Genomic DNA, 24,075 nt, shown 5'->3' with positions numbered 1-24,075 from the left:
GTGTGTGTGTGTGTGTGTGTGTGTGTGTGTGTGTGTGTGTGTGTGTGTGTGTGTGTGTGTGTCTGCTCTGTCTTCTCGATCCCCAGTGAGTCGTGGAGGATGGCTGCTTATACTGAGCCAGGATTCTCTGGAGGTTTCTTCCTGTTAAAAGGGAGTTTTCCTCTCCACTGTCGCTGCATGCTTGCTTAGTATGAGTATTGCTGTATAGTCACTGACACTAGTAAGTGACTTGATCCAATTAGCTGGGTTCCTTATATAGGAAACATTATTTCTGATTGGCTTAATGAACTGACCTGGATTGGAATTTTTATTATGTGAAGTGCCTTGAGACGACTCTTGTCGTGATTTGGCGCTATATAAATAAAATTGCATTGAATTGAATTGAACCCGTTTTCAGCTGAAGAGGACAGAATCCATGCAGAGCAGGACTTTGCAATTGACTACCCTGACATGTCTCTTCTTTTTAATCTTGTGGTTAATGGTGACCATACTCCTTTCCAGGATGCATTGATCTTCTTAATGAATGTGACTGAAAGATATGTCTGAGAAAATGTATTAGCACTGCTTTCTTGCAGCTTCTGGTGTCGTCCAGTAGCTGAATTAATTGAACATTTTTTCAAAAAAAAAATTTACAACTGAAAAATCAGGATGTATGGAACAGTTTTACATTTCTTCCAAAGCTTTAAGTTGTTATTTGAAAGATTGAGCTAATAAACATTAATGTTAACTGTCTGGCATCACTAAGGTAACCCCCCCTTACCTCTTTCCCACACATACTATTTTGGTCCAATTCTTATTTGAGCATGAGCCTTAGAACAGAAATGTCATGTGCTTGATGATTAAAATGATTTGGAACATACCAGACAGGTAAACAAGTCTATTGTAGAAACAATTCCCAGACAATTGTAATTATAAAAATGTATGAGAACTTTCAGTACAATCATTATGTAAGATAGTGCAAACATGAGGTCATTTAGCTTGTAAATGAGGTAAAAACAAAAAGTCACCAAGCAAATCCTTCATATTTGTAGTGAAAAGTGCTTTGCATCTATAACTGAACAACATTCAGTGAAACACAGAACAAAAAATTGCTTAAAATAACGCTTTAAGCTCAATATTACTGCCAGAGTGCAGTTCCCAATGCAGCCAGGGCATCAGAGAGTCCAGTGACTCTTACGGTGTTGATGTCAAACTCATCTGCTCGACATTTTGGGCAAAACGCAGAATTTTTCTTCCACTCTTCAGCGCAGGTCAGGCAGCCAATAAGGCTTTGGCAGCATGTTGCAACAATGGGCTCAACCACAGGGCCTGCAGATTTGGTTAGAACAATTGTAAAACACAATAAATACAATTAGTGTTTTAATGGCAGGTGCATGCGTGGGTTCTCTCCGGGTGCTCCGGCTTCCTCCCACCGTCCAAAAACATGACTGTTAGGTTAATTGGTCTGCCTACATTGTCCTTAGGTGTGTGTGTGTGTGTGTGTGTGTGTGTGTGTGTGTGTGTGTGTGTGTGTGTGTGTGTGTGTGTCTCTGTGTTGTCCTGCAATGGACTGGCTCTCTGTCCAGGGAGTACCCCGCCTACTTGCCCGTTGACTGCTGGAGATAGGCACCAGCGCCCCACGCAACCCTACGTGGACAAGCGGGTTCAGAAGATGGATGGATGGATGGATGGACATTGTGATATCACCTGCAGCGTTGCAGAGAGGCATTGGTTTGATGTCAAAAGAGAAGATGGTTTCAAAATGCTTCCCCTAGAAACAGCATTAATCAGGAAGTAATTCCTGTTTTATGGAATCACATTGTTGATAAATTTGGCAAATCAGAATTTGACACATTTGAGGGCTTTACCAAAAATACCTCAGAAGTCCTTCCTTTAGATACAAAGATGGTTAACTCTGTGTGAATGAGAATGTTTTAAAGTGAAGTGGGTGTTAAACATTAAAAATCATCTTATTATAATGTGTATGAGTACTGATAGATCAACACATGCTGATCTGGAGTAGGTGAAATCTGAAATGGATCTTTGCAAGAATGATATTCAATCCATCATTGATTAAAGCACAGATTCTTCAAACATTTGATTTAAACATCTTGTTCATTCAACACATTTGATCATTTCAACCTATAAGTTGTAAAGTCACTTGGGAACTTTGAGGAGGGTGAACTTCACTCAGAGTGACGACGCAGAAGTTTCGGCTGCATGAGACCTTGACTGAGAATGTCAGGTCTCAGGACTGGAGCAGAGTTCTCTTTTCTGAGCCAGACAGATGGAGCATTTGTGTCTGCAAATGAAAGTTAATTTCTGGTCAATTTGTTGGTGAAAATGTGACCACTGGTATGTTACACGGACGTTTGCTGGCTGCAGTCCAACTGGTGCCACTTTGAAACCATCACACCCTTCTGCTGGGTGTTGGCCAGACCAGCCCAGGAGGACTGAAGGTGGTGAGGACAAACAGGGACAGAAGTGGACATCTAGATCAGGTGTGGATGCTTCCAAGCCCTCCTCCAGGGACCTCTCAGCCCCCACAGCGGCAGCTTCTGATCAGGCCCCACCTTGACTGATGGAGCTTCATTCTCCAGGATGTGAATCTTTGGTTTTTAGCTGTTAGTTTCAGCTTTCTATCTGATGTGCTTTAGATGAACATGTTGTAGTTGTTGTTGAGTTATTGTGCGTCATGCTTCAGGAGGTCTTTTGTTTGGAGTAAAGGTGAATGACAGTGTTGTCAGGCTTGGAGGGGCCCAACTCTTTCAGGAAAGACAGAAAACAATCTTTTATAAAGCGTCTCAAGATAAAAATCACAGGGCGCTTCACAAGAGCAATTAATTTTAATTATAGGAAATATATTTTTAAAAATTAAAAAGATGATTAAAATGAGAAAAATAAATTATGATAAAAATGTAGGGAAAGGGAGAGAGAAAATGATAGAAACGAGGGAAATCAGTGGACAGATCATTTGCTGCTGTGGCCCCCAGACTCTGGAACTCTCTCCCCCTGAGCCTGAGATCAGTGGACTCAGTGGTCTCCTTTAAAAAGCAGCTGGAAACTCACTTTGCTCATGCTGGCTTTTGTATGACCTTCATCACTACTCTCTCCTTCTTTCTACTCTTTCTACCAACCCAGCCATTGCCGGGATCCATTGATTTCCATCTTTCTTATTCATTTTCTCTCTCCCTTTCTACACACTTTAATGTCAATTTCTTCGTTTTTTCTCTGTTTTATATATTTTTTTAATCTTTTGTGTTTTGGTATTGTGAATTGCCTTTTTATCTTAAAAGGCATTAAATATTTTTCTCTCTCGCCTTTTCAACCGAAACTGCGTCTGCGATCCACATCTTTATCTCGTCCTTGTTGTTGCTCTTCATGCTTTTCCAACTATAGTCCAGCAGGTGGCGGTAGTGCACCTTTACGCTGCTCACCAACAGAGACTGTAGACAGAACCGCCAACCAAAAGCTATTAGCATTATTAGCTTATTGTTTGTTATCAACGTAAGCTTGTTGCTGGTTAGCAGCGTTAGCTTGTTGCTCGTTAGCAACTTTAGCTTGTTGCTGGTTAGCAGCGTTAGCTTGTTGCTGGTTAGCAGCGTTGGCTTGTTGCTCGTTAGCAGCGTTAGCTTGTTGCTGGTTAGCAGCGTTGGCTTGTTGCTCGTTAGCAGCGTTAGCTTGTCGTGTGGGTGTGTGAGGTGAACCTCTGAGGCTCTGCAGCAACAATGTCTTCAGCCCAGTCTCTGAGAGAGTTTATCAGAGAGCGGCTAACTGCTGCTGCTGCAGAAATATTCTCCGAGTTTGAACAAACCATCGTCCGCTACGAGGAAGAGATCGATCGTCAGCGCAGACTGCTGGAGATCAGCTGGAAACCACAGATCAACTTACACAGAATAGGTATGAAACAGCAGCGGGACTCATGAGGTTTTACTGAGGACACAATCTCAGGACAGTCTGCTTGGGTCCGTTTGCTGTTCTGAAGGTTTTTGACACAAGTGAGCTGAAATCAGCCGGTAAACTTTGTTCCACTTTAGAGAAATAAATCAATAACATTTCAGGGGTTTTAGGAAGTTTTTCATTTTCAGCAACTCCACTAAATCCGTTTAAAAGAGACAAACTTTAAAGACTTAGTGAACGTTTCCAGCTGATGTTCTACAATCAGAGACTTGTTTAGAAGTTTCTGTTAGTCTGATCTGTTTGTGGACATTACCAAGCAAAGCTGTCAGCAGCTTCAAAGTGGAGATGATTCCATGAAAACATCTCAGTCCCGTTTTCATCAGAGACTGATGCATCTGAGGAACATCTGGATGTTTATGTCTCTATAAACTCACCTGTAGTACCTGTGTGTCCATCCCAGAAGTCCGTAAGAATCTAAATCAATGAATCTGATACACACACACACACACCTGCTGTTCTCATCTCTGACTGTAGAACTGTGTGTGGTTGTTTGTCAGGTTAAGAGTTCATTATGTTCTAAAACATCTTCAGATGCATCAGATGATTAAAGTGAAGTGTGCTCTCTTATTGTCACATGATTCATCTTTTTGTTTGGTTTGTCTGTCCAGAACTCCCGCTGCATGATGTCAGGAGAGATGAGGAGGTTCAGACTGACCAGCAGCTCTGGAACAAGGAGAGGACCTCCAGTTTGGACCAGGAACAACCAGAACCTTTACAGGAGGGACCAGAACCTCCACAGATGAAAGTGGAGCAGGATGAGTCAGAACCTTTGCAGGTTCTAGAACAAGAGGAGCTCTGCATGAGTCAGGATGAAGAGCAGCTTGTACTGAAGCAGGAGACGGTTACCTCCCTTGTGACTCCTGCTGATGAGGACAGAGACCACCATGGACCAGAACCAGACAGACACCAGCTCCTTTTGTCACTGCTTCCTGAGGCTGAGATCAGAGCTGTTGCTCCTCCAGGGTCAACAGGTGAGGAGTTCTATGCTGTTTCCCAACTGTGATGTCATGATAAGGGACTTTTAGAAATTGCATATTTTAGGCACATCATTCCTGAATCCAGAAAATGAATGGACAATTTTTATTCAATTTTGGAGTGCTTATAGGGAGCCTAAGGCACGCCCATCTACATCTGGACCACGGGTCCCCAGAAGAACGAAAAGATGAATGCAGGTCAATCAGGCTAAAAACGCTGTTTTCTAATTCCGCTTCTTATATGCCACGGATTTCACATATGATGTCCGTGAATTTTAAACACTCCTTTTGATACCAAGAACGTGCTTATTTTCGAACGGGGAGAAACTGTATTTTAGGTTTTGTTTGAAATAAAGTCCAGGACTACAAATGCGCTTCACGAAAGTGACGTCATCGAACCAGACGCAGAGAAAACAGAGGGAAAATGGCTGTAAGTTCAGCGAACTTCAAATCCCTCCCGCAGGAGAAAAGAACCATTTTGCGACGTGCCGATGTAGTCATGCTAATTACGAACTTTTTCAAACTGATAAATCTCAAACTACTTGAGTGGCGTGGTCGAAACACTCATCATTATTTTTCATTCAAACTGCGGTACAACATATGTGCGATCCAGGGCGTAAGGTTAGGAAATAGCGTTTTTAGCCCCGTTGACTTGCATTCATGTTTTCGTTCTTCTGAGGACCCGTGAGCCGACCAGAAAGGGAAGAGACTTAGGCTCCCTATAGAGGCAGTAAAGACCCCACATGACAGCACAGTGGAATGTAACAAGTGGTTTTAGAATCAAATATCCCATTTAAACATGTTGTGAACTTGTTTCTTTCTGTCATTTTCTTAGCAGCAAGTAAGAAGATAACCTGAAGGTTCATTATTTTCCATAACATCTTTAGATCAGCTGATTGTGTTTGTAATTGTTTTTTTTTTTTTTTTTTTTTTACCCATGTCCTGTCTGGCTGTGAAGCAAACAGAATTGATGTCTGAATGCTGGTGACAAGCCTTACAGATTTACTCTCAGGTTGAGCATCAAAGCGTCTGCTTTTGATGTCACGCCTGATACTTAAAACTTTATTGTTATTGTTTTTTGAACGGACCAGACACGGAGTCAGAGGTGAAAGAGAAAGGAAGAGACAAAAGGGGGGGGGGGGGTTTCCACAAAAACACTCAATCTGCTTCTAGACCTACAGAAGGAGGGGAAACAAAAGAAAAGGGACACACAACAATACAACAGGAGCAAGCTATCACTGCGTCAACCTGATGAGGAAATATTAAATCAACATTGTTTAACTGAACAATCACACGATGATAAATCACAGTGCATTTAGTGGCAACCACAGCTGACATGTGTTGAACGTGCCCAAGTCCATACTTATGATAGCACCATGTGAGCACCTGTGTGCGTACACACGCTTGCATATGTAAGGTTTCTCTATAGGAGCGTCCAATAGAGAGTGTGAGGGGTCACAGATCTGCCCCCCAAAGATGCGTAGGAGATGGATGGAGCTCCAAGCCCCAGAGATCCAGGAGCTGCCCCAGAGCGCAGGGACCCCAGGGAGACTGCGACCAGAAAAGCCCCTGCCCCCCTCAAGAGGCGCAATGGATTGCCCCGGGGGGCCACAACCAGCAGCCGGCAGAGTCCCGGGGGATATCAGCGGCAAGCCCACAGGCCCACCCGCAGCCTCCCACCCCGAGCCCGGAACCCAGCGACCCGGGACCCAGGTTCACTGGAGTTTTTGACAATTAAAATTGCGCCTCCATTTTCGAACACATCTCTTTTAACAACGGTAGTTTCTGCATCCTACTTCAGCCATCTCCCCCCTCCCGCTGCGCAGCGGCCGCAAACTCACTGATGCGCCTGCAGCCTCTCAGAGTTTCTGCTGCTCTAAACATTAAAATAATTATTTCATTTTCTGTTCCTCACTTCTGATTACCTTCAATTGTGTCTGTTTGTTGCAACCAGCAGGTACAAAAACTAACTTGTTTTTATTTGACTATTTTTCTGTCCTGTCTGTTTATTATCTTCCTGCATCTCCTCTCAATCCTAAAGAGAAACTGCTACCTGGGTTCATATATTCACCTCATGAGTTACCTTTGAACTGCAGTTCTATATTTGAGTTTGGAAGCGAGCGGCAGCGGAGGGTGGGGGCGGAGCGGAGATAGTGTAATTTTGGGGCTACCCACCGCAAAAACAGCGGAGTGCACGATGCTCGCCGGCCGTGCGTCACCGGAGGACAAAACAGGTGATGCGCCTCGCTCCGCAGCAGCGAAAAGCATCAGGCACAAATAAAAGACAGAAAACATTAAAGGAAATGAGCCGACATGAACGGTCACGTGTTTAATTTGTTTTTGAGGTGGCAACACCTATAATGTACAATGGCGGTGCTCAGGACGCAGATGTCTGGAGCTCGTCAACGATCAGAGCTTTGCACGCGCAAGCTGGTTAAGATTAGGATGGGGGTGAGGAGAAGGTAAAATTGCAAGAGGGAAAAGGTCACAGTTTGGTTAAATGTCCGTTTTACCGCCGGTGTCAGTACCGACGCTCTGGCACAGCGCGTCGCCTCCGCCTCCCGAGGCGCAGGAGCTCATCACCTGCTGTCTTTTCCGAGGACTGCATCTTGTCAGTCATTATCACGTGACAGCGACTAGTTGATGACAGGCATAAAAAGTCACTACAGAGCAGTGAAGTCGACTAGTCGACTAGTTCATACAACCCCTAATAGCAGCAAAAGAAGGCCCAGGAGAGGGGAGGAGTCAAAGGCCCCACCTGATATATACAATCATACACAAACACAGTCATACACCCCCCCCCCCCCCCCCCGTCCCCCCCCCCGTCCATGCTCACACATGCACATACAACCTAAGACTCACAAAAATGCCCGCCAGACACCAACTCATACTATCCATACACACCCATTTCAACCTGGTCCCGGTACTGCTGCACAAAGGGTACAGCCATCACCGGTTCCCAGAGTTCATCCCTTTTTGCTGGGGTGCTGATGAGCAGGCTCCCCCGCCCAACTCCGAGCAAAGCGACCCACCACTCAGACCCCAGCCAGATGGCCAGATCCCCCTCCTAGCCTCCAGCCCCGGGAAGCCAAGCGACAACAGAGGTGTGCTAAGGCCCCTAGTCTCCCTCCGCCTGCTTCAATACAGTGTTGATGCGTGCTGATAAGGTGTATTCATGGCTGTGGTCAGCGGGCAGTGCAGGCATCGTCTGACCTACGCCAGCTGATGCCACCACACCACCCCTCTTCCCCCCACAGCCCTCTGTGTCTAAGTGCAGTTTAAAATTGGAAGTAGGCACCAGCACTCGGGATGAGGCTGAAAGATCCCCTTGCCAAATGCCTTTTTATGTGCTTACTCCCAAGGCCCTAAGTAAGTGTTTGCGTGGAATGTCATTGGTGGAAGTGTTTAATGTGCAACAGGAATGTGGAAATGGGGTCCATACCCGCACCCCCTGACTTGTCCACCCCCAAAGTCCTATGTGCATGTTTGTGTGATGATGTGAGGCCAGAGACACCAGAGAAATGATAGGACTGAGCATGCGCTGACGGCCGATCACCGGACACATGGCAGCTCGTTAACCAACTTTCACAAACAATTAAGACGCATTTTCACCTAATTTATTCACTGACAACGCAAATAAATAAATCTGGTAAATATAACTCACTCAACCTGGGGGTAAGTGGAGAAAATTTAGAAAGTTTGCAAACATATATTGATGAGTTTTTGATTTGTCATGGGACCAAAGAAATTAGCAGCTGAGATGGAAACACCAGGGACCAAGAGGAGCCGTCCCTAGGACTCCCCCGAAGCCTCATCTCCCTGTAAAGATGTCCTAGATTTACTAGAATCCATAGATAAATGGCTGATGGGATTTGAGGGATGACTCTACCTGCTTGAGGTTCTTCACAAGGTGTTCCAGGACCTCTGAACATCTCTCGAGTTTAGCCAGGACCAGGTGGAGCGGCTCGCTGCTGAGAACGTGTCTCTGCGGGAATCGGTTTCCTCCTTGACTGAAGGATTTGATCGGATCTCCCAGGACAACAACACTCTAAAGGAGACAGTTCTGGATCTCCAGGCACGCAGCATGAGAGAGATGGTGTTCGCAGGCCTTCCAGAGCAGACCGGAGGAGAAGCGGAGGAACCGAACAAACCATCAAGAACTTTCTCCACACCCACATGAAGATACCTGAGGAAACTGTTGGAAACATCACCTTTCATCGGGTACATCGCCTTGGAGCCAGGAGAACAGACAGCAGAAGACCTCGTCCCATTGTGGCTAAATTTGAGCACTTTAAGCAGAAAGATCTTGTTAAAAGCCGCGGGAGAGAGCTTAAAGGTAAAGACTACAGCGTAAACGACCAGTTTCCTAAAGACATTCTGGATCGCCGCCGAGTTCTCTTCCCGCTGCGCAAGAAGTTCCAGGATGGGAAGCGGGCTGTGATCTCCGTAGATAAACTGTTTCTACAAAGAACGAGGAGTAACAGACTGGCTTTATTAGACAACATCAGGTACAACTTTATTATTATTAACAGCATTCACTGGATTTGAACATGTCAGGATTTATAGCTGCTAGTTCCGTGTTTAGATATGTTCACCTGTTCCCTCACCACCTCACACCCACAACACTTTCTTTTCTTTTTTCCTTTTCTTGACCTTTGTAATTCATTTCTTTCCCTGTTTTATCTGCTTCTGGATCTTTACATCTGCATGGCACAGTTAGCTTTATTTTTTTCTACACCGCAGCAACACACACACACACACACACACACACACACACACACACACACACACACACACACACACACACACACACACACACACACACACACGTGCATATATCGTTTATAAAGCCACTATGACTTTTTGGTGGTTTATAAGGACTCACCTTTCCCTGCATCTGGTCAACACGAAAAGTATGTCAAAAATTTTGATTTTACCCATAGAAGAAAAGTTTCACTTCAAAAATAAGAAAAACATATCAGAACAAACATACATTTCACTTATGAATTTCCACAGGCTTATGATGACTTGACAACCTGGTGGTTTATGGAGACAATTAGGGTTTATGAGGTCTGTTTAGAAAAATATACAATTCTGACTGGTTCGTGGTTTAAGGGGACATTTAAACATTATGAGACCAGCATACACATTTATATATAACACATTTATATATAACATTCAAAATATCAAGGAATCAAGCTCTCACACTAGCTAGTCCACTGACTCTCATTATTCCTGACAGATATCTGATTACTAGCAGGACGTAGCTGTTTATTTCCCAAATCTTGTTCTTGCCCTTGAGCTGATTTCTTAGGACTGGCCTCATTTGTTTTAAGTATTTGGTTGTGGCTTATTTCCTTTTAGCCTCATCGAGGTTGCCTTTTGCTTGTTGGACACCAAGGAATTTGTAGCTGTCCTCAAGGTCTGATTTTGTTCCTTCTGGGAGTGAGACCTCTCCTGTATCTATTGTCTTCCCTTCCTTTGTCAACGTTCGGCCACACTTCTCACGTCCAGATGACATTCCAATATCAGTGCTGTAGATCCTGGCAGTGTGGATCAGTGAGTCAATGTCTCGCTCGCTTTTGATATACAGTTTTATGTCATCTATGTAGAGGAGGTGGCTAATTGTGGTTCCATTTTTGAGTGAGTATCAGACTTATTTTATTATGGGACAATAATTACATTTAAATGGTATCAGGATTGGATAGGATTGCTTGTTGATAGCTTGTTGTTTATAAAAGGCAGCTAGGGGCTCACAGAGTGTACAAACCTTGTCAAGTTAACATTCAACACAGCTACAAGGATTAAACAAGAAAGTCATACTGACGTATTATGACCTTTTTTTTTGTAGAAGTTATTAAAGAGATGAATGCTTGCAAGGGGCCCTGTGGCAAAATTAAGACTACAATTGCCAACAATTTGCAAACATTTCTTTGAGAGGCTGTAACATCTGTTGTGTTTAATTTGGTGAAAATCAGTGTGTATGATGAAATTACAGCCAATTGTAAGGCCACGGCATGCCATCGGATTTTGCCGTACCTCCACAACCCCATTCTTTCTTGAAATATCTCTACTGAATGCTGCATTACACCAGCATGTTTTCTGTCATTGGGCAGTGTCTCATGTTGATTCTATACAAAGGGTCAAAGGTGGACCTTTTTAGAGTAAAACAATATACATCCTGTTGTCAGGGGTAGTGGCTTTGGTGATGGCAGGAAATGACACTGTCATTGTCTTGAGATTTGTGATGACACACACTAAGTTGGATATAGCTCTGATCATGTGTCTGCAAGTTAATAAACCAAGCTGAAAACTATTTAGACAACTTTTGATTCCCAATGGCTTATCAGTTGTAGGTCATAGGCCTAAAGCCCTAGGACAAGTTAGTTAAAATATAATATGTGTTCAAATGACAAAATGGCATCATCTGACCAAAATGACCAACTTCCTGTTGGTTTTGAAACATGGTTTCAGGAGAGTTTTTTGTAAGTCAAGACACATCATGAGTGTACCAAATTTCATAATCCTCAGTCAAAGCATGACACATAGCTGACTGTTGTGATGGTCCTAGGGAGCACTATATTAAAACTAGGCCATGCCTATGGAAAATTTGTATAATTATCTGTTTAGGGTTGGATTAGTGTAAATCACATTACATTTTGCACAGATGAGATGTGAATTGAGGAAATTAGAGGCAAACATAATTCCATGGTGTGATGCCTAAATTCACCATACTCCTTAAGCCCCACCCTCTTTTGAAACCTGCCAGACACTACATATGTGTACCAAATTTCATAATCCTCAGTAAAAGTATGGCATGAGGCTGATAGTTTTAATCGCCCTAGGGGCCTGCTATTTTAAAGAAATAGGTCACACCCACTGACGTGGCAACGGGTCAATATTTTAGGCTTAGCCATGTCTACACATTATACTTTTGAGAACTTTTTCACAACTTTTGATCCCCAGTGGCTTATGAGGGAAATATGTCTTTTTGAAGTCCGTAGGTCAAGAACTCTACGATAAGTTAGCTCTAATTAAGCATGTGCAAAAATGAAAAGAAGAAATAGTCATGTGACTATAATGGCCGACTTCCTGTCGGATTTGGAAAGTGGCTCCATAGACTTTTTTTGTAGGTTCTGAGACACTGCATAAGTGTACCAACTTTCATAATCCTCAGTAAAAGCATGGCATGGGGCTTACTGTTTCAATGGTCCTAGAAGGCGCTATTTGGAAAAAATAGACCACACCTACCGGATGTTTGCATACATATCTGTTTGAGGTCAGATTAGTCACACTCATGCAAAATTTCCTGCAGATAAGTTGAGGAATGAGGAAATGAGAGGCAAACGTATTGCTGCGGCGTTACACCTGAATTCGCCTTACCGCCACAGCCCCGCCCTCTTTCAACACCTGCCAGTACTGGATGCTAAGTGAGCCCAACATGTCAACTGTTATTTGGCAGTGATTCATATTGGTTAGATCAAAAGGGTACAATTGGGAGCTTTCCGAGTAAACATGACTTTCTCTGTTGTGAGGGAGTAGAGCCTTAATTACGTCATCATTTGACTATTGATTGTTGTTTAGGAGTGGATGACAAACAATCACAAAACTTTTCGTGACTGTGTCCTTCGATGATAAAATTATGGCAATTTATATTTTTTAGCGAGAAGTCAGTATTAAGCTTGATTTATGCTTCTCCGTCTGCGTCAGTGCGGAGACACTCAACACCATTATCCGACCTTGCGTAGGGCTCCGGCAGGCACACAAGTACGTACAGAGTCGAGCCCACTTATTTAAACATCCGTCGAATGAGACGGATTACGCAAGCTTGTGATTGGTCAGGATGCCGCTGTTGTTTAAAACGCCACCATTGCAAAGAGAGCCGAGGATAACTAGCGGCAGACACAGAGAAGCTTGAAGAACACCTCGCGAAAAAACTCTAAAAATATGAACGTTTAATTTCCCCGTGACTGGAGGAGTGAAAAGATGCACAGCAAGCGTTTTATTTGTGGACGGAAATGACAGGAAACGTGGGTTTAGAGGTGGGGAGCGCACGAAGAGGTGGGAGAATGAGAGATAAATATGTCCGTGTTAAAAGTCTCTTATATATACAAAAACACAATATAAACACACTATCTTGGACCGATACATGACAGGATACCACAGAACAGCGCTACGCCCTCTGTTGTCCTGCCGGGCAATTGCTTTGCAACACTCTCCAGGAGACGGAGAAGTATGAGAGCAAAACGCTTCCGTCAATCCGTGCGTGTCTGTCCCTTGCGGAGCTGACGGAGAAGCATAAACCAGTCTTTAGGCCAGGAAGTCCTGCTGCTTGTGGTGCTAAGTTGTATCAGTTGCATCAGCCCTGCTATGCAGTTTTCTACCAGCAGGGGGCTCTGATATTGTACACAACACGCACGATATGGTTTACAAAACCGTCGTCGTCGTCTTCCTCCGCTTATCCGGGTCCGGGTCGCGGGGGCAGCATCCCAACTAGGGCTGGGCAAAACGATTAGTTTTGTAATCGATTAATCTAGCGATTATTTTTTCGATGCATCGATTAATCTAATGATTAATTTGTTAATTTGATTAGATTTTGATTACATTAAATTATTGATTATTTCCCAATTATTTGACTTGTATAGCAGTTTGATTATTACTAATTTATGTATGTCAATGAAATAAATGCAAATTTCTTCATTTGAACACATTTTAATAAAAAAATTCAAAAATAAAGTTGTTGTAATAGTAGTACAATCTTATGTTAGAGATAACATTTAACAAAAAATTAAATGTTGTGCAAACTATTCATATAAATCAAGGAAAATTTTTAACAAAAAATATATAAATAGCAGCAATGGCGTCTTTTAACAAACAAAATCTAACATTCACTTTGCTTTCTGCAAATGTGTTGTTCGTTTTCAAAATAAAATCAACTTTGCCTTTTCTTTTGTTTATCACATGAAGTAGTTATGCATTGTTGTTTTAATTAAAAAAAATCCAAAATAAAGTAGTAGTACAATCTTATTTTAGAGGTAGCATTTAACAAGAAATTAAATGCTGTGCAAAACGACAAATAAATAAAATATAAACAGCAGCAATGGTGTCTTTGAACAAAAAAAAAAAAAACATTCTCTTTGCTCTCTGCAAAAATAAGTGTTCTTTAAAAAAATAACATCCATTTTGCTGCCTTCTCTCTTGTTTCTCTCTGTCTGTGTGTGTGTGTGTGTGTGTGTGTGTGTGTGTCCCCGTCCAATCATATTCATCACATGAAGCAGTCATGCATTGGTGTGAAGGAATGTTAGCATTTCTACATGCTCAGCAGTCGGGCTTGCCCTTTTTTTTGGTGACGATGTTTCCAGCAACAGAAAAAAAGCCTTTCAGAGGGTGTTGATGTGGCAGGTACAGCCAGATATGATTTGGCTAAAGTAGCCAGTGTGGGGAATCTTGTTGCATTATTCTTCCACCATGTAAGGGGGTCATTATCCCTTGGAATAGGTGCTTCCCCAAAGTAAAACAGTACTTCTTTCCTCATCGTCTCATTTTCTCCGTCCCCACCCTGGTCAGTGTTTTCATTACAAACTTCCTCCTCAGAATCTGTACCCAACAAAGTGTCCAACACAGACCTCTTCTTTGTTGGGGGACTTGCTGAGGCTTCCTGCCCCACAGTTGCCTGCTGTAGCTGTGATCTCTGCTCCCTTTTGAGGTCAAGTTCATCCTTCTGTACTCCAACTTGCAGTTTCAGAGCATCCTCTGGAGAAAGGAATTTCAGTTTACAAAAATGTGGATCGAGGGCAGCAGCAATGAGTGACACATTTTTCCCATCTTCTTGAAATGCAGATACCTCTGGCTGCCACCTTGACATGATTTCCTCTTCTGCACTGTTCTGGAAAGTGTTCACTGCAGCAGAATCAAAGGATTTGTTTTGAGTCGATTTCAGAAGACCCTTCAGCAGTGGGGGGAGAACAGAGGTTGTGACATAAGATTGACCACTAAGAACATTAGTGGCTTGCTCATAAGGCTTGAGCACCTCCTTCAACTCACCCAGAAGAATCCACTGATCGTTTTTCAGATCCAGGTACTGTTTCCCACGCTGTGTGACTTCTGGATCTGAAAGCGTTGCAACTACTGGCCATCTCTGTTCCAACAAACGTTCAATTCCCATCTGAACATCTGAGCTGGACACTGCTCAGCGCAGCTCGCTTTCAGCGCATATGTGCACAGCGAGCTGAAGTTGTGGAGATTGGCTTGGAGCGCGTCGCAGAACCAGAGTGCATGTGGGAAGGTTCCCCCCACTGAAGCGAGTGTTTTCCAAACCCTGTCTCTCAGAGAGACTTGTCACTTAGAAAATGTTCCCTGATTATGAAACTTTGGCTGAATAGTGCTTGTTCCCATCTCCAATGTGGCGACGCATCCAGGAGCCATCTGAGGAGAAGCCCAGAATCTCACATCCTCTTCAGCTCAGACATTTTATAGGCTATACCAGGGGTCGGCAACCCGCGGCTCTTCCATCCATCTGATGTGGCTCTCTGAGCTTGTAAAATAATGAATCGATATTTAAATAAAAAGCTTTATATTTTACTGCATTAATTTTACATCTGTATGCCAATTCTAAATGTAAAGATTGTCTGCGTAAACTTGAACAGGTCCAACCCGGTCTTACTGTGAGACCAGGTTGATGCGTCACGCTTGTGCGTAATCATATCGGCGCTTTCTGAGCGGACGAGGATGTCAGATTCTGGGCTTCTCCTCAGACGGCTCCTGGATGCGTTGCCAAATAGGAGACAGGATCAAGGACTATTCAGCCAAAGTTTCATAATCAGGGAACATTTTCTAAGTGACAAGTCTCTCTGAAAGACAGGGTTTGGAAAATGCTCGCTTCAGTCGGAGGAATCTTCCCGCATGCACTCTGGTTCTGCGATGCGCTCCAAGCCCCTCTCCACATCTTCAGCTCGCTGTGGACCTTATGTAGTACACGCTGACAGTGAGCTGCGCTGAGCAGTGTCCAGCTCAGATGGGAATCTTTTCTTGAGTGATTTAATGTTTCAATTTTATTTATGAATTTGATTAAAAATAAAGGCGCCCGGCCCGTGTCCGAGGTAATTACACAGTCATTGGCCCGAAGCCCGGCCCGACCCGAGGGCTTCTGTGCAGGGTCTCTCTCTCTCTCGCTCTCGCTCTCGTTCATGTGCTTTAATAAAGTGTTCAACTGGCCATCTTTGTAAGTCCTTTGTGCTCAAAGGACTTTAACGTGCGTATTTTAGAAAATATGACATCACACAAAAACTACAAAGTGAGCAAAAAATATTTTTATGCCTATTTGTGACAACTTACCCACAAAAAAGGTCATCTGGACATAACACACAAAAATGATTTGATTTTTTCATTTTTTGTACAGTTTTCAAACTTCTGGTTTTGAAAATAAACCTGGCAATAAAGGGGTTACATCTGAGAAACACACACATATTTTATTATATTTTGTTAGGGCTGAAGCCAAGGACGAAATTCATGTAAAAAAATTGGGACTTATGAAATATTATATAATATTTCTATGGGAAGCTTTGTAAGTGCATTTTTTGTGCTCAAATGACATTAACGGTAGAAATTTAAACGTTGGGTAAGATTTAATATTGCAAATGATAATATTTATAACGATACCCTTATTATTTACATTCTATTATTTACTATCAGATTAATGTATGCGTTTAGTTACTTATTTTATCTCATACACATGAAGGCATCATAGTCTAGCTACTCACACACACACACATTTATGGGTGCACTAAGGTTTGTCTCAAGGAATGTACATGGAGCTGGCTCCAGAGAAGAGATAAAAAATTTTTGATCAGTTAAAAAGAGTGCAAGCAGACGTAATATTATTACAAGAGACCCATACATCTGCCACATCTGCAGATGAACTTAAAACATCTGAGTTTCCCAGCATGTTCTCTGTCTGCTATAACTCTAGGCAAAGAGGTGTAGCTTTTTTATTACACAAAAACACCAATTTCACAGTATTGGACACAGTTTCAGATTCAGAGGGTAGATTTATAATACTAAAAATATCTATAAAGAACCAAAGCTTATGTATCGCCAGCATATACTGTCCAAATATTGATGACCCTTCATTCTTTCATAATTTTTTCTCTGTACTCTCCGAACCCTTGGACTGTCCACTTATACTTGAAGGTGACTTTAATTTTTGGATGGATACTTTAACAGACAGGCTCAGTACAGCTGGGACTCAGCGCAATTGGCAATCCACTAACATAGTTAAACAGTACATGATTGATTATGGGCTTTGTGATGCATGGCGATCTCTTCATCCTAACCGTAGAGGGCATACGTTTTTCTCACACGTCCATCACTCTCATTCATGTTTGGATTATTTTCTAGTCAGCAGCTCATTGTTGGCTGGCATTTCAGACACTGAGATACACCCCATAGTTGTCAGCGGCCATGCGCCGGTTTCTTTAACTCTGGTAAACAAGAAGACAATCCCACCAAGCAAAAACTGGAGGTTTAATACATCACTGCTTAAAGACAAAAGTTTTATTGAAATTTTTAAAAAGGAGTGGGCTTTATATATAGAACATAACGACCTGCCTGAAACATCAGCAACTGTTCTCTGGGAGGCAGGGAAAGTAGTGATGAGAGGTAAAATAATCTCTTTCTCATCACATAAGAAAATAACAAAACAAACGTATTCAGGAGTTAGAAGAAATCATTAAGTCTTTAGAGTCATCCACAGAAGAAGAGTTACTGAGCAAATTACGTAAAGCTAAATTAGAACTTCTTGGAATTATCGACAGAAAGACACAATTTTTAGCACAAAGACTACGAATAGAAAACTTTGAACATAGTAATAAATCAGGTAAATTTTTAGCTAACCAGTTAATAAATAAAGAGAAAACTACCATATCTGCTGTTAAAGACTCAACCAGGAATATAGTTTATGATCCTGAAAGAATAAGCAACACTTTCATAGACTTTTACCAAACTTTGTACTCACCACATATAAACCCATCTGATAACGAGATCAATGAGTTCCTAGACAGGAAAACACTTCCTAAATTATCAGACAGCCAAGCTACCTTTCTGGATTTGCCACTAACATCATCTGAGCTCCAGGAAGCCCTTAAATTCATGCCTAATAGGAAAGCTCCAGGTCCAGACGGGTTCCCAGCAGAGTTCTACAAAGAATTCTGGATCATTCTGGCTTCAACATTTTTCAGAATGGTGAGGGAGATCGAAGAGAGCGGCAGATTACAGCCAAACATGAATTCAGCCAATATTAGTTTTTATTAAAACCAGGCAAAGACCCTGTATTTCCTACCAGCTATCACCCAATTTCTCTTATTAATGTTGATCTTAAAATAATTTGTAAAGCCCTGGCAAAAAGATTAGAGAAGGTAACCCCCTTTATAATACACCCTAACCAAACTGGTTTCATTAAGGATAGACAGTCATCCACAAACTCGCATAGATTACTTAATTTGATAGATTTCTCTTACAGTAGAAACATTGAAACTAGTAGCAGCAATTAGGCAAACAACAGGTATTAAAGGCATAAAGTGTAAGAAAATAGAACATAAGATCAGTCTTAATGCAGATGATGTTTTACTCTTTCTCCAGATTTCTCAATCCTCTCTCTCCCATTCAATAGAACTGATAAACTCTTTCTCAAGAGTTTCAGATTACTCAATAAACTGGTTAAAAGCCACAGTTCTACCAAATAATTTCTCTTTTGTCAATTTGCTTAATACACAATTGGAGTCGGGGAATAGCACATTCCTGGGAATTAATGTATCTCCCAAGTTGGCAGATCTAACCAAACTAAACTACATCCCACTTTTAAAGAAAGTGGAAGATGATCTTGCAAGATGGAAATCCTTACCGATATCACTAATGGGGAGGGTTGCTACAATTAAAATAATGGTCTAACCCAGAATAAATTACTTATTCTCAATGATCCCAAACAAGCCACCAGCTGACTGGTTTAGATCTCTGGACACTAAATTCCTTTGACTGGATAAACCTCCACGAATTAGCATAAAAACACTTCAGAAGACCAAAGATAGAGGAGGACTGGATCTACCCAACTTTTATCATTATTTCTTAGCCAACAGGCTGTAATATACCAAGATGGTTGCAAAATAACCCACTAGATGAGTCTTGGTTAGATATAGAACAGACACTTGGCAATACGATAGAGCTTTCAGACTTGCCACTTATTAGCTCAAGCATAAGAAAACATGAAAGCTTCAAAAATATTAATTTCAGCACCTCTCTGGCAGCATGGTGGGAGTATCTAAAATTGACAGAGTCTCCACTAATACCATGCAGGCGCACACCTATCTGGAATAATCCTGATATTTTGCAAAATGATGAACCTTCTGGACTGCAAAAGTAAAGGAATCCTATAACTGGAACACATATATAAAGGATTGGACTTCATCCCATTTAACAGAATAGTCTCCCAATTTCGAATAGATAAGAATAGCTTTTTAGAATATCACCAAATTAAATCTGTAGTTAAACAAAAATTTAAGCTCAATAAAGTAGAATTAAAAACACCACCAAGGGTATTAGACTTCTATAATCTCAAGCCCCACAAACAACTGTTTAAAGTGTATAAGACACTGTCCAAAATAGATGATAGAATAGCAATCCCTATTGAAAAATTGGAGGTGGATCTATCAGTCAGCTACGACAAGAACTTCTGGTCCCAAACTTGTTTAAAAACTTTTAAAATGATCAGACACCCCAGTTTACAATTAATTCGGTACAAAATCCTACACAGTACACGGTACAGGTCATCGGATGTTCAGGATGGGGTTTGTGTTGTCTGACACCTGTACACACTAAACAAAGAACATTCCTGACAATTACATTCACGCACTGTGGTCCTGTCCACTTGTCCAGGAATTCTGGAGTAGTGTGTGAAGATGTGTCTGAAATGTCATATCCCAACTTCCCCCCTCTTTGTTTGCTGGGAAACCTGGACGATGTCCCAATTGAAACATCTTTGATTCACGTGGTTCTGACTGCCATATGCATCGCTAAGAAAACTATCCTCATGAATTGGAAAAATAGAGCTACTCTTTGCATTAACCAGTATAGAAATCTTTTGTTAAATCATATTGCTCTTGATACAGCCTCTGCTTCCTCTTCATGTCAATCTCTTTGGGCTCCTTTGATCGGTTCTATCACATAGCGATGATGGGGGGTCATTGATATTGTCCTGCGGGGTGATGTGGGTGATGGGGTGGATGGTCTGAGTTTGGAATGTCCGGACGTTCCCTGAGGGTGGGTGCACTGGGGGCGCCTGGGGCTGGGGGGCTGCTGTCCCCCTCTGGAGGTGCTTGGGTTGCCTCGGGAGATGGACTACTTGTGGTTGGGAGTGGGGCCCATTGGGGGTCTTGGTGATGGCCATGGGTTGCTGCCTGGCGGCTTCAATGCCCCTGCGTAGGTCTGGGTGGGGGCCTGGGGTCTCGGGGTGTGGGGTTGGCCGGCCCCGTGTGGGGATCTGGGCGGGGCCTTGGGGGTCGGGTCCTGACATGTATGCTGCTGGGAAGAAGGCGGGAACATACGGCAGTGCCTGGCCCGGGCTCAGGGGCCTCGGGTAGACCTAGGCTCTTCTGCTGTCCATCATGGGGGATGTCAAGGAGGGGGAGGACCCAACCTTACCTGGATGTCCTATGTCTTATATATTCTGGAAGCTGTGCAAATGCAGGAATGGGTGTAGATATTCTGCTGGGGTGGGGCTGCGTTGGTTCTCTTGGACTTTGTGGAGCTCTGCAATACTGCTGCTTTGGGCCTTTGCAAGATGGGCTGGGGTCTCCATGCCCTGGGTGGCATTTTGGCAACGGAGATGCCTTTTGGGCCAGTGGGGGGAGCTGGCTCTCTGGAGGGCTTAGGCCAACCAGCCATTCCTCCCCATCTCCACACATTTTTCTCCTCCTGTGTTTGTAATTGTTACTAGAACTGTCAAAGTTAACTCTTTAAATAATTATTATATCACACATTAGTGCATTTTTTATTGTTTTTAAAGTCTGTTGGTTGCTCACTACGAACTGTCTAAAAACTCAACACATGAAAAATGTCACACCGCAGTACATTTATGATTGTACTGAATATGCGGTTAATCGTGAGTTAACTAAGAAACTCATGGGAATAATGAAAATTTAAACAATTTGTTGATTGTTGGCTCTAATTGTTGCGTTAATAAACTTTTGCTTTGTCTTTCTTCCTGTCCAGAACTTCCACAGCATAATGTCTGGGAAAAGGAGGAGGTTCTGACTGACCAGCAGCTTTCTAACCTGGAGACCACCTCCAATTTGGACCAAAAGGAACCAGAACCTCCACTGATCAAAGAGGAACAGCAAGAACTTTGTTTCCATCAGAATGAAGGGCAGTTCATTCTGAAGCAGGAAAATGTTTCCTTCATTGTTTCTACTACTCATGAAGAAATAGAAAACTTTGAAGCAGAACAAAGCAGGAACCAATCTTTGTGTCAGAGTTCTACTGAAGCTCAGAACCAAGATCAGGATGGAAGCAGGAATGAAAACTCAGAACCAAATGGCAACAAAGAACTGACATGGAATAAAAGACTTCCACAAACCAAAGATCACAGAGACAATGTAGACGGTCAGAAACTAAAAAGACACAAGAGGGCTCATCTTGATAAGAGACGGTTTTCATGTAAACTCTGTGGGAAATCTTTCATTTACAAGTCTTTAACTTGTCACATGAGAACTCACACAGGTGAGAAACCGTATCCTTGTAAAACTTGTGGTAAATGTTTCTCTAGGAGTGATAACTTGACTACTCATATGAGAACTCACACAGGTGAGAAACCGTATCCATGTAAAACTTGTGGTAAATGTTTCTCAATGGGTTCTCATTTGACTAGTCACATGAAAACTCACACAGGTGAGAAACCGTATCCTTGTAAAACTTGTGGTAAATGTTTCTCTAGGCGTTCTCATTTGACTTGTCACATGAAAATTCACCACAGGTGAGAAGTATTTTTTTTCCCAGGTTTGATCTGTAGAGTGAGATTCAGACAAATATTCTCATGTAAAATTTCACTCTTGATTCTTAAAATGTGTTTGTTAAATGTTTTCCTCACCAAAGTAACCCGACTCAAAACATGAGAATTAATACAATTAAAGAGCAAACTGCAGATTTATTTATTTATTTATTTATTCCGTATAAAACACTGTTCACAAAATGCTATTTGAAACACTTATTGTGGGTATTTTGTTTTACAATGCATAATGGCACTTTTTTAAAAGTAAAAAGTGGCCTATATCAGCAAAGCTTCAAAAAACTTTTTTAAAACAAAAAATTAACCTCGGATGTAATAAGGGAGAGTTATAAGCTAGTCCTGCCTCAAGCACTTCCAAGTAGGGTTTTTATGGCTATATTGTGATTTCTTAGTAGTGATTTCTTCTATTAACTAAGAAATAAACTTTATTTTGTCTTTACCTTAGTGAATCTATAATTAATTAAATGGGTAAACTAGTAGTAGCACATTCAATGTCAAAGAAAGTAAAATGTTATCAGGAGAGGGAGAATGTTTAAGTGGTTAGCAGCAGCGTTCAAGTCGATGGACCCTACCATGAGGCTACCACAGCTCAGCAGAACACCGTTGTAGCTTCTTCTGGGGAGAAAAACTGAGAAAAAAGTTAACTGTTAAATTGCAGAAAATAATGCAATTCAGAGAGAAATTATAGAAGTACTAAAGTGTGGAAAGTGGTCACTATGTCCTCCAGCAGTCTAAGCCTATAGGTTGTAGTGTTGTCAAAAAAAATCGATACCACTTTTAGCATCGATTTATATTTAGGTATCTAAATTAGATATTCCATCCCTGTGATATCGATATTATACACAGCTTTCTTCAAGTACACCGACACGCACGACAGCCAGATGCCGTAAAGCAGCCTCCGCCTCCCAGACAAACAGAAGAAGACGCCGCATGGCGACATTGCAATTTCCCACGCGAGTTGTCTCCGATCCAAGTTTTGTCTGCCAAATAAATAAACAAAAACAAACAGCGAATTTGGGAGGCGCTTCACAGCCCAACTTAATTAGCATACCAAGTCCGACACGTAGTTATATATTCACGCTTATGTGCTTAAAGGAAAACTCCCGTTTATTGCAACCCGGACTTAATTTCTAGCATGCAGTACGTTTGTTTACTCACGCTGACCACTTTGGTGCTACTTGGATTCCCCGGGGTATTTAGATCCATCGGCGAATCTCCATCAGTGTATATCCATATAACGGGTACGGACGGGCACCCATGGTGCAGCCTCGAAATAAGACATTATCTGCACCAAAACATCTCAAAGTCAAAAGGTTTTGTTAGGAATCATTAACATGATTCCCCTGTTCGTTTGGAGCGAGTCTGGGATTTCTAGGCATGAACAAACTAGCCACGGCTAATTTAACCTGCGCTTTTAATGACGTCACTGACGTGTGCCAATCTGTTTTTTTTTAAGATTACCGGTATATGTACCTTTGTCCTACTGTGGAGAAATTCGTTTTCTCCCTTTATTGACCAACAGAGTTGTTCAAAAGTACAAAACAAAATATATGGCATTACATCTTATGACAAAAATGCACATTAAACAGAGTTTAAGCAGCAAAACATCACTCTGCAAATGGTGTATATATAGTGAAACAATTCATGATTTAAAGTGTTAACTTTCGCCAGTTTTTGTATGCACGCTTTAAAAAATGCTGATACTTGAAAGGTTTAAGCACTTTACACACTTAATTCTTAACATTTAATTTTTGCAATATAAATTGAGGAATGTTATTTTTTGAATAAACTTGTTCAATAAATGGGTGTTTTTAAATAGTATCGAGTTTTTTCCCAGTATCCAATCGAGTTTGAAATTTTAGTATCGTGACAACCCTAATAGGTTGGTTTATGCTTGACGCGTCCGCGAGGTCCGCACGGCTCTGCGCAGCGAAATTGCGTCATTTTAACAACCACATCCCTCCACCGCGCCTCCGCACGGCCCAAAATTTCCGCACTGCGCACCTAGGAAATTTTCTAACCAAGCGGACGGTCGGACGCGCAGAAACATGGCGGACTGGCAAGAACTAGTATGGCAGAGGTTCGTTAATACAGACATTTGTATGATTC

At 42.1% G+C, this 24,075-nt stretch overlaps 1 protein-coding gene across 1 annotated transcript; it reads left to right on the top strand.

The window, feature by feature from the left end:
* The first annotated feature begins 65 nt into the window (after positions 1–65).
* LOC107374362 (zinc finger and SCAN domain-containing protein 31) lies at positions 66–22,098 on the top strand. The gene is made up of 3 exons (XM_070548301.1): positions 66–3,879; positions 4,548–4,910; positions 21,174–22,098. The coding sequence occupies exons 1-3, from the start codon at positions 3,708–3,710 to the stop codon at positions 21,935–21,937; spliced, it is 1,299 nt and encodes a 432-aa protein (XP_070404402.1). The 5' UTR covers positions 66–3,707; the 3' UTR covers positions 21,938–22,098.
* The last annotated feature ends 1,977 nt before the right edge of the window (positions 22,099–24,075 follow it).

Source organism: Nothobranchius furzeri, chromosome 2 (genome assembly GCF_043380555.1).
Source record: "Nothobranchius furzeri strain GRZ-AD chromosome 2, NfurGRZ-RIMD1, whole genome shotgun sequence".
NCBI classification, from domain to species: domain Eukaryota; kingdom Metazoa; phylum Chordata; class Actinopteri; order Cyprinodontiformes; family Nothobranchiidae; genus Nothobranchius; species Nothobranchius furzeri.
This window is presented reverse-complemented; position numbering and strand designations above follow the sequence as displayed.

Excerpts from the sequence above, each read along its gene's own strand:
- LOC107374362 (XM_070548301.1), top strand. The coding sequence starts at position 3,708 with ATGTCTTCAGCCCAGTCTCTGAGAGAGTTTATCAGAGAGCGGCTAACT. Across the intron at positions 3,880-4,547 it reads GATCAACTTACACAGAATAG|AACTCCCGCTGCATGATGTC; the intron begins GTATGAAACAGC and ends TTGTCTGTCCAG. Across the intron at positions 4,911-21,173 it reads TGCTCCTCCAGGGTCAACAG|AACTTCCACAGCATAATGTC; the intron begins GTGAGGAGTTCT and ends CTTCCTGTCCAG.